Raw genomic sequence first — 16,518 nt, forward strand, 5'->3', positions numbered from 1 at the left:
AGAATGCTTGTACCAGAATTTATTGTTTAGCTTAGGTCTTTTCCGATCCTTCCAATTTGACCCTTTGATTCTCTCACGTAAAACAATTCACATGCTTTTGAAACTTGTAATCTTCTTACCCATCAACCATCCAATACGATTGCTCTGAATGTGTTTTTGAAGTCTCCATATGTAATTTTCCCGTGTATAAATTTCCTGGCATTCCTTATCAGCAGCAGTAGTTAATGAAGAAAATTATATGCTTGATTAGCTGAAGTTAAAAACACACAAAGGAAATGCTTTTAAATGAGACTGCTGGTGAACATGTGGGCACTTTTGTAAATGTGTGACTGTGGCCCTTTGAGGTGTTTAGAGAGAGAAAGAGTTCAAGTTGGAATTGAGCGTTAGGCGGCTTCCATTACAAAGCAGACATCCAAGTTCATGTGTCGGTGCTGAAGGAATTTTTGTACGTTTCTCATCACACAGGGGAAGACGAGGCTATGCTTACTCATGATCTCCGGAGCCTTGCAACTATTGCTGCTGCACGTTCATTGGTAGAGGCATTACCCATGGAATTGGACGACTCCCACATTGACACAGAAGCAAGCAAGTCCTACGTAGTACGAATCCCACGAGTACTGAATTTACGGAGGAAGTACTCATGGCGGCCAAAGGCGGAAACGGTGAGTTTGTGGGCGAATTTCACAAGGTTCCGCCACTTTATTGATTTGCATTCTCACCCATGGAAGGGCAAAGAAAGATGTTCCTGGCTAGGTATGGTTCCACTGAAATGGCTTCCCCTTGAACAGCTCTGAGCACCTCAGTTTTCCCGTAGGATCTTGCAGTCCGAAATAGAGTTTACTGTCTTCTGGATGGACATCCATTCTAACAATTCCTGGGCTAACTACTTCAATGGACTGCGCACAATGTGGATCTCACAGTGCAAACGGAAAATATTCTCTGAGGAAAATCCATTTGTATGAAGGGGAAAGGACAAAATCAGTACATCAGCTCAGTCCTCAAGGTTGCAGGATTCAGGGATTGCAGGGTGGCACAGTGGTGCAGCGGTAGAGTTGCTGCCTTCCAGTGCCAGAGACCCGGGTTCGATCCTACCGGTGCTGTTGTTACGGAGTTTGTACATTCTCCCGTGATCGCGTGGAGTTCCTCTGGGTGCTTCCGTTTCCTCCCACATTCCAAAGACGTACAGGTTTGTCGGCTAAAAAACGTTGGTAAAACTGTCCCGGGTGTGTACAATGGTGTTGCTATATGGGGTGATCACAGGTCAGCATGATCTCGATGGGCCGAAGGGTGCTTTTTCCACTCTGCATCTCTGACGTCTATAGTAAAGATTCCCCAGGACCAGACGGTTGGCATTGCTGCAATACAACTCACAGGGATATATCTGAACATTTATAGATGGTTGATTGGATTGGGTGGAGTAGATGATGTGAATAGAATGAGAACAAATTTATTGAAGTGGCTATATTTTTCAGTGACATGATGAACATTGCGGTAAAATGTAGAATTTATATGGAACCTACATTCCTGTATTTTGATTCTATTTTCATATTATTGATGATAAAAGACTTTTATTTAGGGCCTTTTAAAAAAGTGGTGGATTTTAACAAAATGAATGAGCATGAAAGGCAGGAGTTATAATGGCACTTGTTTCCATTTCTGTCGAGCAGATAGTTATTCTAGGAGGGAATAAAGTACTAGATGTAGCACTAATAGGTCAATAATTAACATGGAATGATGTTAATTTGCTGGGATAACCTTTTTACAACCTCCTTCCAATGTTAAATTATCTCTTTACCCAGTAATAATGTATCAATAAATAACAAATTATTATAATTTACTGAAATAATTATTTTACAATCTGTTGGTTATTTTAGATTGATTTTCTATGTTGCAATAAGATAACAATCACCAAGGAATGGTGAAATTTGCTGGGATAGCCCTTTTACAATCCCATTGCTTATTTTATATTGATTCTTGATGTAGTCATAACATGCCAGTAATCACCATGGAATGATTTCTCTTTTCTCCAAAACTTTCTTTGCCACTCTGTTTGATTATTTTGGACTGATCTTTTCCTGTTCAAGGTTTGTCCTTTGAAAGCTGAAATTGACGGTATGGATACGCTGGAGCTGGAGATGAGGATGAGACTAGCAGAGTTACAGAGGCACTACAAGGAGAAGCAACGGGAGCTGGCTAAACTGCAGAGGCGACATGATCACGCGTGAGTGCCCGTCGCCAATCAGAAACACCATTCAGATGGTGTAGCACATGTGGGTAGAGTTGCTGCCTTACAGCGCCGGAGACCCGGGTTTCATCCTGACCGCGGGTGCTTGTCTGTACAGAGTTTGTACGTTCTCCCCGTGACCAGCGTGGGTTTTCTCCGAGATCTTCAGTTTCCTCCCACACTCCAAAGACGTACGGGTTTGTAGGTCAATTGGCTTCCTATAAAGGTATAAATGTAAAATTGTCCCTAGTGTGTGTAGGGTAGTGTTCATATGCAGGGAATGCTGGTCGGTGCGGACTCAGTGGGCCGAAAGGCCTGTTTCTGCACTGTATCTCAAAACTAAAAAAAATGAAAAACTTAAACACATTGTTCCCAACGCATTGCTTTCCATTGTAGAGTCACAAAGTCTTACAGCGTGGAAACAGGCACCGCGGCCCAACTTGCCCACCCTGCCCAACATGTCCCATCTGCACTAGTCCCACCTGCATGCGTTTGGCCCATCTCCCTCGAAATCTATCCTATCCATGTACCTGTCTAAAGGTTTCTTAAACATCGTGACAGTACCTGCCTCAACTACCTCCTCTGGCAGCTCATTCCATACACCCACCACCCTTTGTGTGGAAAAAGTTACCCCTCAGGTTCCGATAAAACTTTTCCCCCCTTACCTTAAAAATATGTCTTCTGGTTCTTGATTCCCCTACTGTGGGGCAAAAGACTCTAACCGATCCATTCCACTCATGATTTTGCACACCTCTATAAGATCACCCCTCATCCTCCTGCTCTCCAAAGAATAGTCCCAGCCTGCTCAATGTTCTGAGGGCTTTGATGCATCCGTATAACATCAAAAATGCAAACCCAGATTATATTCACTTTGTAACAGGTCCATTCGCATAATTAGTTCAAACTTTTCATTTTACTGCCTTTACTTTCTCATTTCAGTTCAATCGCTCCTCTTGGCACCATCACTCCAGCCCCTCCTCCCCTCCCAAAGTGTTGACTTTCCTTTTCTCCGGCTCCCATTTCGGTTGCCCTTTTCACTCCAGACATTTGCACAGATACTGCTGCTGGTTCTCATCTGACCTCACTCATTGACGGGTAAATTTCAGGTGTGTTTGCATTGTGCTGAGTGGTGTCTCTGCAGGCTGCACAGTCCTTACACCAACATCACCGAGGCTTCAATCACACAACTGCTATTTATTCCTCTTCACATGAAAGGGAATTGACTTTGCATTAAAGGCACAAGAATATCATTGGCTGGCGTGATGCAACTCAAACAACAGGGGCCGAGATGAATTGGAGAAAACCAAGAGAGGAATAGACAGGGTAGATGCACAGAGTCTCATGCCCAGAGTAGGTGAATCAAGGACCAGAGGACATAGGTTTAAGGTGAAGGGGAAAAAATTTAATAGGAATCTGAGGGGCCACATTTTCACACAATGGTGGTGGGTTTATCACTCTCTCACTCTATATATCTATGCATCACAGCATCACTCTATGACACTAGAACGATCAAAGCAGTTACAACAAAGCAGACATGGGGAAATCAGAAACCATTGCAAAAATGAAAACTTAAATGAAAAATTATGTAATTCAATAATATCTACAATTAGTGTGATTTAACCAGTGTTATGAAATATTGTGGAAACACAGAACTGTAGATGCTGGTTTATACCAAAGATAGACTCAAAGTGCTGGAGTAACAGCGGGTCAGGCGGCATCTCTGGAGAAAAACGTCACCCATGCTTTATTCGAGAGAAGCTACCTGACACGCTGACTTCCTCCAGCGTCTATCTTATGAAATGTTTCAGTTGTTCCTTCAAGCAGGTACCAATTTGATGCATTAAATTCTTCTCCACAAAGGGCAGGAAAAGTGGCATGGTGGTAAAGCTGTTGTCTCTCAGCACCAGAGACCTGGGTTCGATCCTGGCCTTGGGTGCTGTCTGTGCTGAGTTTATACATTATCCCCGTGACCACATGGGTTTTCTATGAGTGCTCTGGTTCCCCCACCCCCCACACACATTCTAAAGATGTGCAAGTTAATAAGTTACTTGGCTTCTGTAAATTGCCGCATATGTATTGGATGTACCACTGGGATGACATAGAACTAGTGTAGGGGTGATCAATGGTCAGCGTGGACCCGTTGGGCTGAAGGGCCTGTTTTCACGCTGCAACTCTAAACTCCAAACAAATCAAGATTATCCAACGGTACAGCTGAATTAGCTGTGCCAGGATAAGTAGCAAATGGTTATCACGGTTGGCTTCACAGTCACCGAACTAAGGACAGGAAAGTCAACCAGGACTTTCCATTTTTTAAATTGTATTATTGATTTAAGCTTGGCCCAGGCCCTTCTTTCACTCATTGCTTCAGCTCCTGGAAGCTTGCAGTGCTTGGAGACCGAGTGTCATATTCTTTCACGAGAATTGGTGAAAACTTGAGAAGACATGAAATGCATCATGCTAATTGAAAATGGGAAAAACCCCAATTAAACCCAAAGTGCTGAGGTAACAGCAGGTCAGGCAGCATCTTTCAACTTTACTTTAGACTTTAGAGATACAGTGTGGAAACAGGCCCTTCTGCCCACCGAGTCCATGCCGACCAGCGATCACCCCGTGCACTAGCACTATCCTACACACTAGGGACAATTTACAATTTTTACCGAAGCCAATTAATCTACTAACCTGTACGTCTTTGGAATGTGGGAACAAACCGGAGCACCCGGAGAAAACCCACGCAGTTACAGCGAGAATGTACAAACTCCGTGCAGACAACACCCCTATTCAGGGTCAAACCCGGATCTCTGGATCTGTAAGGCAGCAACTCTACCACTGCACTACTGTGCTATCCACCTCTGGAGGGAATGGGTAGATGATGTCTCAGGTCAGGGCCTTTCTGTAGACAGTCTAGGGAGCAGTTCTGAGGAAGGATCCTGACCTGAAACATCACCTATCCATGTTCCTCCAGAGATGCTGATGTCCCACTGATTTACTCCAGCACTTTGTGTTTTTTTTAGTCTAAAGAAAGGTCCCGACTCTGAATTGTTACCTATCCACTCCTCCCTGGGAAGCTGCTTGATCAGCATTTTGTGTGTTTGTTCAAGATTCCAGCAACTGCCGTTCCTTGTGAACCCAGATAATCTCTATGACTATCACGTCACAAAACATACACCCGGCATTTGTTCCTGATTTTCCCTCTTGCCCTCCCGAAACCAATCATTCCAGATAGACTCCACTTTCATAAACATCCATTGTCCACTAATACCCTTCCCAAGTGTCCTGTGTTTGTGTGTGCGTTGATTCTGTGCAATTGCAACTGTCAGGGTCTCTTGGTTAATAAGGTTTAATTGTGCTATATTCATTTGACTTTGTTCCTTTACAACAATCGTGTTCTCCCTCATTATGATATGATGAGCATCTTGGGTTTGTTACTGAAGTTGCTGATGACCTTCAAGCTCCTCGAATTAGATGTATCGTCTCTGTAGTAATCGGAGTATTTATAGTCTTTTATGGTATTATGTTAGTGTAAAACTGCTGGCTCATTGCGTGATGTCAAAGTCCCTGGCTTTGTCTGCACCTGCTTGCTACGTTTCACGAGCTGAACGCCCTTGAAGCGGAAAACACCCTCGAAATTATGAACATTATCTTGAGTGGATTGGAGTTTTGAATTGCAGTCAGGGGAAACAGGATCATTTTAAAGTATCCTTCTTGTATCTGTCAACGTGTACCACATGCCAAGTCTCCCAAGTGGCTGAAAACCTGCTGGCTTGTGCTTGAATCTTTAGACTTTAAACTTCAGAGATACGGCACTGGAAACAGGCCCTTTGGCCAATTGACTCCACGCCGACCAGCGATCATGCTATATACTACACTCTTCCACACATTTTACAACTTACCAAAGCCAATGAACCTACAAACCTGTACGTCTTTGGAGTGTGGGAGGAAACAGGAAAAAAAACAAGCAGTCACAGGGCGAACGAACAAACTCCATACAGACAGCACCCGTGGTCAGGATCAAACCCGGGATCTCTGGCACAGTTAGGCAGCAACTCGACCACTGTGCTGCCCAAAGTCTTAGTCCAGTTTTTTACTGTTAACCAGTATGCTTCAGTTGGGAACATTTCATTTGCATGTTCTTCATCATATCTAAATCACAGCAAAATAAAAAGCTGTTCAACCTCATAATGAACAAAATGGGTGTAATTCATTTAAATTCAAGTTTCTCCAAGTTAAGGTCATATTCTTGAACGTTTTATTCTTAGAAAACAATGCTATCTGGGTCAACATGTATTGTCCATCCCAAATTCCCCTCTCTGTGACCTAGAGTATGTGGCTTTCTCGCCTGTTTTAGAGTGAAGTGAAGAATCCATCACAGAGTGGGATCTGGGGGTCACATCTGGGCCAGAGCAGGTTACCTTTCCTGAACCAGATGGGTTACTACCACAACTTGGTCGCTTAAAGATCTCCATAAGTGACACTTTCACCAAGAGTTCAAAAGTAATCATGGCCAGAATCAAACTCATGTTCTAGTCCAAGCTTCTGGACGTTATTCCGATAATATAACTATCGCAATAACACAGCGTTGGAAAAACACTAAGCAGCATATCCTTCTAGTTGGGAAAGTAACCAGTGAGAAGAATGATGGGGGAAACACTCGACTGAAGTGAACTGATACCATTGTGTGTATCTGGTTAATAGCAGGGATGAGAACTCAAGGAGTCCTGCAAGGCGTGGGCCTGGACGTCCGAGGAAACGCAAGCATCTTTCCACGGTTCTGTCTTCTCTGGGACAACTGAGTGAACTTGAGAAGTGTGACAGCAAAAAGGCTAAGTAAGTGGATTGTTTCATATTGTAAAATTCCTGTTCTGCCATTGATCTAGGAAGTCTCAAACTCTCCAGCTCTGGAGATTCTGGTTTAATAGACAATAGACAATAGGTGCAGGAGTAGGCCATTCGGCCCTTCGAGCCAGCACCACCATTCAATGTGATCATGGCTGATCATTCTCAATCAGTACCCCGTTCCTGCCTTCCCCCCATATCTCCTGACTCCGCTATCCTTAAGAGCTCTATCTAGCTCTCTCTTGAATGTATTCAGAGAATTGGCCTCCACTGCCCTCTGAGGCAGAGAATTCCACAGATTCACAACTCTCTGACTAAAAAAGTTTTTCCTCATCTCTGTTCTAAATGGCCTACCCCTTATTCTTAAACTGTGGCCCCTGGTTCTGGACTCCCCCAACATTGGGAACATGTTTCCTGCCTCTAACGTGTCCAACCCCTTAATAATCGTATACGTTTCGATAAGATCCCCTCTCATCCTTCTAAATTCCAGTGTATACAAACCTAGTCGCTCCAGTCTTTCAACATAGGACAGTCCCGCCATTCCGGGAATTAACCTAGTAAACCTACGCTGCACGCCCTCAATAGCAAGAATATCTTTCCTCAAATTTGGAGACCAAAACTGCACACAGTACTCCAGGTGCGGTCTCACTTGGGCCCTGTACAACTGTAACATGTCCAACCCCTTAATAATAGAGGTTGGAACTCGCTGGCCGGAATAATGGGACCTGAACCGTAATCAAAACAAGGACTCTATCCAGCTGTTAGTGGTACCAGCTTCAAAGTTACCTCTCTTGCCTTTGAATCTAGGCTTGCTTGTATTCAGTGGAGTTTAGAAGGATGAGAGGGGATCTCGTAGATCCACATATAAAATTGTAAAAGGACTGGGCTAGCTAGATGCAGGAAAAATGTTCCCAATGTTGGGGGGAGTCCAGAACCAGGGGCTACAGTCTTAGAATAAAGGGGGGGGCATTTAAAACTGAGTTGAGAAGGAACTTTCTCACCCGGAGTTGTGAATTTGTGGAATTCTCTGCCACAGAGGGCAGTGGAGGCTAAATCACTAGATGAATGATGGGGGCTAGTGGAATCAAGGGATATGGGGAGAAGTTGGGCACAGGTTACTGATTGTGGATGATCAACCATGATCACAATGAATGGCGGTGCTCGCTCGAAGGGCCGAATGGCCTCCTCCTGCACCTATTTTCTATTTTTCTATGAATCAAAAGGTTCTGAGTCTCAAACAAACATCTAGTCTTCCGTCCCATGCATACTGAAGATGTGCTTGATTAGCAAAGGTGTTTTTTGGATTAGACATTGAACTAAGGTCTTGCTTACCTTTCAAGAAGACAGCAGAAGAGCTCCCATGATAGGTGCCAAAAAACAGCAGTTCATCTTCCGCCAGCACTACCGAACAAAATCTATCCATTCATTGTCAGTTTGCTGTTTGTGGGGGAATATTCTGGATGAATTCCTTTGTTTCTCCCATTTAGAAGAGTGACTACATTTGGAGAATGTTCTTTATTACCCTGTCAGCACTTTCCCAAGGCAGCATGAAGTACACATAGTCAATGGGGAGGAGGCTGCTTTGTGTGATGGACTGGGCTGCATTCATAACACAGCCATTCCTTGTGGTCTTGGGCAGAGCTGTTAGTTTATTCATTGTCATGTGTGCAGAGACACAGTGACATGCTTGTTCTGCATGCTATCCAGCCAAATTATACTGTAAATGAGTACAATAGATACTCTTCTGGAACAGCATGCAGAGAAGCACATCTTGCAGCTCCCAGATCTCTGCCGTCTGATTTTGGCGCAAGGAGATGCAATTTCTCACTTTAAGGGCCAGTGTCTGTTTAGTTTTGTTAAGTTTGGTTTAGTTTATTGTCGTAGACACCATGTTACAATGCCCTCAGGGGGTATGGGGAGAAGGCAGGAACGGGGTACTGATTGAGAATGATCAGCCATGATCACATTGAATGGCGGTGCTGGCTCGAAGGGCCGAATGGCCTCCTCCTGCACCTATTGTCTATTGTCTATTGTCTATCTCCTTCCTGAACTCCATCTCATCGTTTGCAGTCCGGTCCACCACGATGGTGACATCTGTAAACTCGTAAATAGAGTTAGAAAGAAATTTGGCCACATATATATGTAGATGGACAGTATTTCTGATTCTGATTAGATAAAAGTCACATCATTTAATAAATGTGACTATGTGTGCGTGCATGTGTGTGTATATATATATATATATTTTTTTAAATTAAATTATTATTTAAATAAAAATAAAAATATATATATATATCTGGCCTGGCCCTTCTCCATTGTCAGAGTGAAGCCCAGCGCAAATTGGAGGAACAACACCTCATATTTCGCTTGGGTAGCTTACACCCCAGCGGTATGAACATTGACTTCTCTAACTTCAGATAGCCCTTGCTTTCCCTCTCTCTCCATCCCTCCCCCTTCCCAGTTCTCCCACTAGTCTTACTGTCTCCGACTACATTCTATCTTTGTCCCGCCCCCTCCCCTGACATCAGTCTGAAGAAGGGTCACCCATTCCTTCTCTCCAGAGATGCTGCCTGACCCGCTGAGTTTCTCCAGCATTTCGTGTCTACCTTCGATTTAAACCAGCTTCTGCAGTTCTTTCCTACACATTATAGATATATATATATTTATGTGTGTGTGTGTGTGTTTATACAAAATATTAGCTCTAATATATCTATACTCATGCAGATATAAATACACACACACACACATATTTATATATATATCTATGTGTATGTGTGTGTATATATTTATATATATATATTTGTGTGTGTGTTCGTGTATGTATATGTATGTATATATGTACATGTGTATATATATATGTATGTATATATTTATATATGCGTGTGACTGTCAGTGTGCAATGTAATTACCTGAAGCAATTCTGTGTCAAGGTATTGCATTTGATCTCATTGAGAATATCAATATTATTTGAACTTTGGTACATTCACTGTGGTGAAGTCTTCAAACACTTTCTCCAACAAATTAAACAAAGTGCTCCACTCTTTAGGAAGACTGATGTGTTATTGTCAGACCCCTTACTCTGGTATCTAATGCAACTTAGAAGCATTGAAAAGGCTCTAGCCCTGCAGAAGGTAAAGCCATTGGTTACGCTGTGGTGGTCCTCATTATTGCACAGGCTCATCATCATTCATTTTCCGCACAACGGTGGCGTTCCCACACTAGAAGACCCCCTATAATTGGGCCTTCAAAGGTACAAATTGCCCCTCTTCCCTGTTTCCCTGGCACACAGCAGGCTTGTTTGCATCATTCCTTAAAGACAGCCAGCAATGTCATTGGTCTTTGCCAATGTATCAAACTCACTGATTCCACGAAGGTGCTTTAGATTGGAAAAAATGGCACATTAAAGCCTTAACAAATGGTTGCAATTCCTAGCGGGGGGCTTTGTCAAAACAATGGATTGCAGAAATTGTCCTCAGTAAGCAGAAGACCACCGAAATTGAAGAAGGGTGATTTTATTTGCCATAAATGCAATGCGGTTTGTGACTCTTGACGAGGCTCACAAGAAATAGTGCTTTACAATCATTGCAATCTTTTACAAAGTTTGGAGTCGTGAATTTCTGAAACCTGCTTAACAACCAAAAAAGTTTGATTTCATCAACTGAATTGGTGTTCGCCAACACCAATTGTGGTCATCCTCTTTGAAAGATAAAGTTCATCCTCACTTGCCAAACAGTTTATTGATTCCAATTTAATGACTATAATGGGTGCTCCTTCCAAATTTTGCTTCCATTGAACTGCAGATGCTGGTTTACAAACAAAAAAAACATAAAATGCTGGAGTAACTCAGGGAGTCAGGCAGCATCTCCGGAGAGCATGGGTAGGTGACGTTTTACATCAGGACCCTTCTTCAGACTCAATATGCAAAAATGAACTGCAGATGCTGGTTTATACCGAAGATGGACACAAAGGGTTAGAGTAACTCAATAGGTCAGGCAGCATCTCTGGAGTAGTAGGATAGGTAACATTCTGGGTCGGAACTCGAAGGATTCCTGTCTGAAGAAGGGTTCCAACCCAAAACATCCCCTATACGCTGAACTTTTTTTCCCCGTTTATTATAATGTTTATAGAGTTTACAAAAAAATAATAATCAATTAATAATTAATTAATTAATTAATTAACAAGTTAATGATTAATTAATTACTAGATTAATTAATTGATGTTTACAAAAAAAATAATTCTTCTGTCTGGAACATATGACAATAAAACACTCTTGACTCTCAATTCTTCTCCAGAGATGCTACCCGACCCGCTGAGTTACTCTAGCACTTTGTGTCAATCTTCAATATCTATAGTGTTGCGGTATCTCTCACGTGCCTAAGAAATCCAACTTAATGGCACTCTTCCATTGCCATAGAGTGTGCTAAGATTGAGCACAGTACGAGAGATAGGGATGTAAGGTAGCAACATTGCATTAACAACCTTTGATTGCATGTGGTGAGTATCCTCCGCTGGCCCAGTCACAGATATTTATCCCCCTATCCCCTCAATTTCTGGTTGTTATGCAGCTGAGAGGGGGGAAGGAATGGTACTGGTTGGTGGAGGATGCCTTTTCACACAAATGCTTATTTACTGGCTAGAGCAGAACTTCTTCACTCAGAGAGTTGTGAATCTGTGGAATCCTCTGCCACAGAAGGCAGTGGAGGCCAGTTCACTGGATGCTTTCAAGAGAGAGTTAGATAGAGCTCTTAGGGCTAACAGAATCAAGGGATATGGGGGAAAAGCAGGAACGGGGTACTGATTTTCAGCCATGCTCATATTGAATGGAGGTGCTAGCTGAAAGGGCCGAATGGCCTACTCCTGCACCTATTTTTCCATGTTTCTAGTTAAATGATTATCCATGAAAAATTCAGACAGCTGGAATCAGCTAAGGGAACAGGGTCAAGTTCAAGGAAAACATAAGGTCACCAAACAGACAAATGGATTCCATTAGCACAATAGTTTTTAGATTGAAATCAAACACAATTCTTCACGATTTCCTCTGGTGACCTGGTTCTGTTGAGATTTTACAAAAAGGCATTGAAATGAGAAAGATTTGTACAAAATATATTAAATGATTAATAATGATAAATGATTAGCAACAGAAGACCCAGATATGTCTCTGTAGGCATTAAAGAACCTTCTAGAGTTTATATATAAGAAGGAACTGCAGATGCTGGTTTATACCGAAGATAGACACAAAGTGCTGGAGTAACTCAGAGGGTCAGGCAGCCTCTCTGAAGTAAAGGAACAGGTTCTTAGACTTGAGATAATCCTAGAGTGCATGGTATTTTAAAAATTAACATTTATGATTGATTTTACTCTGATTTAATGCCAAGATTGAAATTATTATTATAACTACCTTCCGATATCCATGTGTTTCAGAGGTAATTCCACTTCAGAGTGAATTTCTGTTGTTAGGGAAATGTAAGCGCTTGCTCCAGGTTTATTGGGAAGGTAAACCAGCACCAATGAGCTTGACCTTCACATCAGCGTTTTTGCACTCTGATATGATGCTAGGCCTAGCTTGTAATTTGAATTGTGATGTAGGGTGTCACAAAGGCTTTTATTCACCTTTATGTCCGGTGTGAGCTCTGGCATTGTCATACAGGCCTATTAGTGCACAAGTGTTTTATATGACAAATCGAGACCTTGGTGTAGTCAAAAAGAGGGGAACTTCCTCAAAGTAGGCAAACCTTGAGGAGATTACGCAGGAGGGTGCCGACCTCAAAACCATGTTCTCCAGAGACGCTGCTTGATCCATTGAGTTCCTCCAGTACATTGTGTCAAATCGAGAAACTTATCTGAATGCATTCGTTAACCTAAACCAACAGAGAACCACATGTTTGTTTAGTTTTAGTTTAGAGATACAGCGATCCCCGAAGTCTAGCACTATCCTACACACTAGGGACAATTTACAGACTTTATCAAAGCCAATTAACCTAAAACCCGTAGGTCTTTGGAATGCGGGAGGAAACTGCAGCACCTGGAGAAAACCCACACGGTCACTGGGAGAACGTACAAACTTCATATGCTCAGCACCTTTAGTCAGGATCAAACCTGGGTCTCTGACGCTGTAAAGCAGCGACTCTTCCGCTGCGCGACCTTGCCACCCCTGCGTGTGCAACACTGTGGGTTTGTGTGTAACACTGCCGACCTTCCAATGGAAACCTTGGCAGGATGATCTAGCCGGCAGCTTCTCCGTCCCACCCTTCGTGGTGTTACAGCAGTAATTTGTGTCAAAGGCACAGAGAAGTCTGGCCTCAAATCTATCCCCAATCTGCTGATAGGGTGAAGACTTGGTTCAGGAGTTATGTGATAGATGGTGCTTTGGACTCTGGCCTCTGGCTAAAGAAGATAAGACCGGCAAGAGTGCTTTGGTGAACGTTAGTGGTTATGGACTTGATGAAAATCCATAGTTAAAATGTAACTGGGTGAATCCAGGCTAATCATTCTCAGCTCTTTTGATGTGGTGAGATTGAACGCTATATGCTTTCTGGGAAGTAAAGATTATTTTCATGCCAAAGGCTTTTCTTCAACAAAACAAAAATCTCTTAGCAAGTGCAGAGGATCCATTCCTGCAACATCTGGATTGGAGCAGACCAGATGTTGTTTGCACCTCTACGTTCAAATCAACAAACCGAGCCAGATTTCATCAGTGATCTCATTTGACACCTTTTTTTAAATGGTAAATTTTAAAGTAAATGCAGATGAGTTTACGTTGGCTTTATATTCCACAGAGACATAGTGGGGTCGAAGAACCTGTACATTCTATGTTCAAGATTTTATTGCGTCCCATGGTATTTTCCTGGTTCTCAAAATAAATGGTGAGAATTTGAGTCTAATATTCCTAATCCTCTCAAAAAAACTACAGTTTGACAAATGTTACTGAGCCCGAGACATTATTATGTGGCTCGTTGGTCATTGACTCCTGCATCACGTGTTTTAGGTTAGTTTCGTTTAGTTTATTTGTTGCCACGTGTACCGAGGTACAGTGAAAAGCTTTTGTTGCGTGCTATCCAGTCAGCAGAAAGACACCACATGAGAACAACTATCTCCAACAATATAAACCCACCATATTATTTACGTAGACCAGCAGACAAGTCAAATTTAACATTGCCAAGTTATTCTCCGCTGTTACTGGCCTTGCTCAAGACACAGCGGTATTTTTGTGTTTAATAAATAATTTTATTTACCCAGTTCCACCATCTTCTACATTTTAAATTAAAATGCAATATTCGCTGTCCAGTAAGCACATCAGCCCGTGAATCTATCTCAGATGGCCTCCAGCAAGCCAGTGACACTGCAGGCTTTCACTCGAGGGGTTTCCCTGTGCACAGTTAGAGTCACGGAGTCATACAACATGGAAACAGGCCCATTCGCCCAAATTGCACACATGTCCCGCCTACACTAGTCCCACCTGCCTGCGTTTGGCCCATATCCCTCTAAACCTACCCTATCCATGTACCTGTCCAAATGTTTCTTGAAATAGCTAACAAAGGAGGTAGTTCAGGCAGGTACTATTCACAGCTTTTAAGAAACATTTGGGCGGGTACGTGGATAGGATAGTACATGCCTCAACTACCTCCACTGGCAGCTCGTTCCATAAACCCACCATCCTATGCGTAAAAAAGTTACCCCTCGTGTTCCTATTAAATCTTTCCCGCCTCACCTATCTCCTCTGGCTCTCGATTCTCCTACTCTGGGCAAGAGCCTCTGTGCGATCCCCGATCTATTCCTCTCATGAGTTGATTCACATGGAGCCTTCAATAGACCACTGCCTGGACGTATGATTTTCCATGTTGTCCAGATCCAGCAGCACACTGATGAGATGGACTCCTGGCCAACCTAACTCATCAAGAGCCCGAGGATCAGGAGTGTGGGGCTGAAACTTAATTTGGGGAATTGCCCCTTCAGACACTCAAAGAGGGCCATTAACGCCAATTATTTTGCAGAACAGTAGTCTTAACACCTGAAGCTGGCAGGATAGTGACTGAATGCAACACATGCCTTTTCATTCCAAGTCGACAGCATGACACCATCTGCCCTCAGCATAGTGAGAAATTCCAAATCTTCCAGTGGAATGATTTCAACTATTTCTATTTTCCACCATCTTATAACATTGTACCCAAGAAAGCAATTGCGTTCAATTAGTTCCTTGCGTCATTTAGAAAAGTTGAAGAGGGTTGAAAATGGCAATATCACCTGATTCATCACCAAAAGAACCAAAAGTGAGGATTATGAGAATTATCTTTATACAGCAAGTTGGATATCACTGCCGAAAGGTGCATATGTAAACACACTTAAAATCAAAGCTCTTAGTTTTCACTTTAGTTTTAGTTCAGTTTAGTTTATTGTCACGTGTACTGAGATACAGTGAGCTTTTGTTGTGCGCTAACCAGTCAGCAGAAAGACAATACATGATTACAATCGTGCCATTTACGATGTATAGATACATGATAAGAGAATAACGTTTAGTACAAGGTAAAGCCAGTAAAGTCCAATCAAAGATAGTCCGAGGGTCACCAATGAGGTGGATAGTAGCTCAGGACTGCTCTCTAGTTGTGGCAGGGTGGTTCAGTTGCCTGATAACAGCCAGGAAGAAACTGTCTCTGAATCTGGAGGTGTGCATTTTCATACTTTTATACCTTTTGCCCGATGTGACAGGGGAGAAGAGGGAGTGGCCAGGGTGCAACTCGTCCTCGTTCAAAAGTAGTCTTGGAAAGGAGTTGGCAAAGTTTAAAGGGGATAATTTATAGAGTTATGAGGAAGAACTGAGGAGGGCGAACGATAGATAGATCCTGCACATACTCGATGGACCAGATATGCTTTTATTTTGGCACAAACTTTTTTAATGTTGTCCTATATAATCAATTTTCTTCAGAACAACCAGATTTAATGTGGGAAACACCACAGCAAAGAGTGGACTACACCAATGAGTGAGATAAAACTAACAGTCTGTGTGTTTATTTAAGAACTTATGCAAAAGAAAGTTTCCAAATATTTAGTTAGCCTGAGAATCGTAAAAGATTTGAAATGATGAATTACCCATGTGCATGTCTGTGCTGCGGGACTGGGCTTGTAGATTTGGTTGAACACAGTGGTACAGGGAAGGAGAAATATTCTGGAGAATTGCCTTTGGTACAGTTTCCTCGAGGTAATTAAACTGGTGGGCTTGGCCTCTCACTACAGGTCTGCTGCACATGATCTGGAGAAGGCAAAGAGTACAAAAGGCCAATTAGACTTTTTACATTATCTGCCTTCTTCTGTTATTTCTTCCTGTGCCAGCTCTCAATCACTGCTAACTATATATAAGTTCATAAGTTCATGGGAGCAGAATTAGGCCATTCGGCCCATCAGGCCTACTCCGCCATTCAATCATGGCTGATCTATCTCTCCCTCCTTACCCCATTCTCCTGCCTTCTCCC

At 42.6% G+C, this 16,518-nt stretch overlaps 1 protein-coding gene across 7 annotated transcripts in view; it reads left to right on the forward strand.

Annotated features, from left to right (window-relative positions):
• Nucleotides 1-16,518, forward strand: part of bahcc1b (BAH domain and coiled-coil containing 1b) — a 303,723-nt gene that overhangs the window by 189,652 nt on the left and 97,553 nt on the right. For 5 of the 7 annotated variants that reach the window (XM_078401266.1, XM_078401265.1, XM_078401267.1 and 2 more), the window contains 3 exons: nucleotides 466-662; nucleotides 2,085-2,221; nucleotides 6,917-7,048. In XM_078401266.1, coding sequence (XP_078257392.1) covers nucleotides 466-662; nucleotides 2,085-2,221; nucleotides 6,917-7,048 — 466 coding nt within the window. The remainder of the gene's footprint in view (nucleotides 1-465; nucleotides 663-2,084; nucleotides 2,222-6,916; nucleotides 7,049-16,518) is intronic. The other 2 variants (XM_078401268.1, XM_078401271.1) reach the window with 2 other exon arrangements.

The sequence above is a fragment of the Rhinoraja longicauda genome, chromosome 6, assembly GCF_053455715.1.
Source record: "Rhinoraja longicauda isolate Sanriku21f chromosome 6, sRhiLon1.1, whole genome shotgun sequence".
Lineage (NCBI taxonomy): Eukaryota > Metazoa > Chordata > Chondrichthyes > Rajiformes > Arhynchobatidae > Rhinoraja > Rhinoraja longicauda.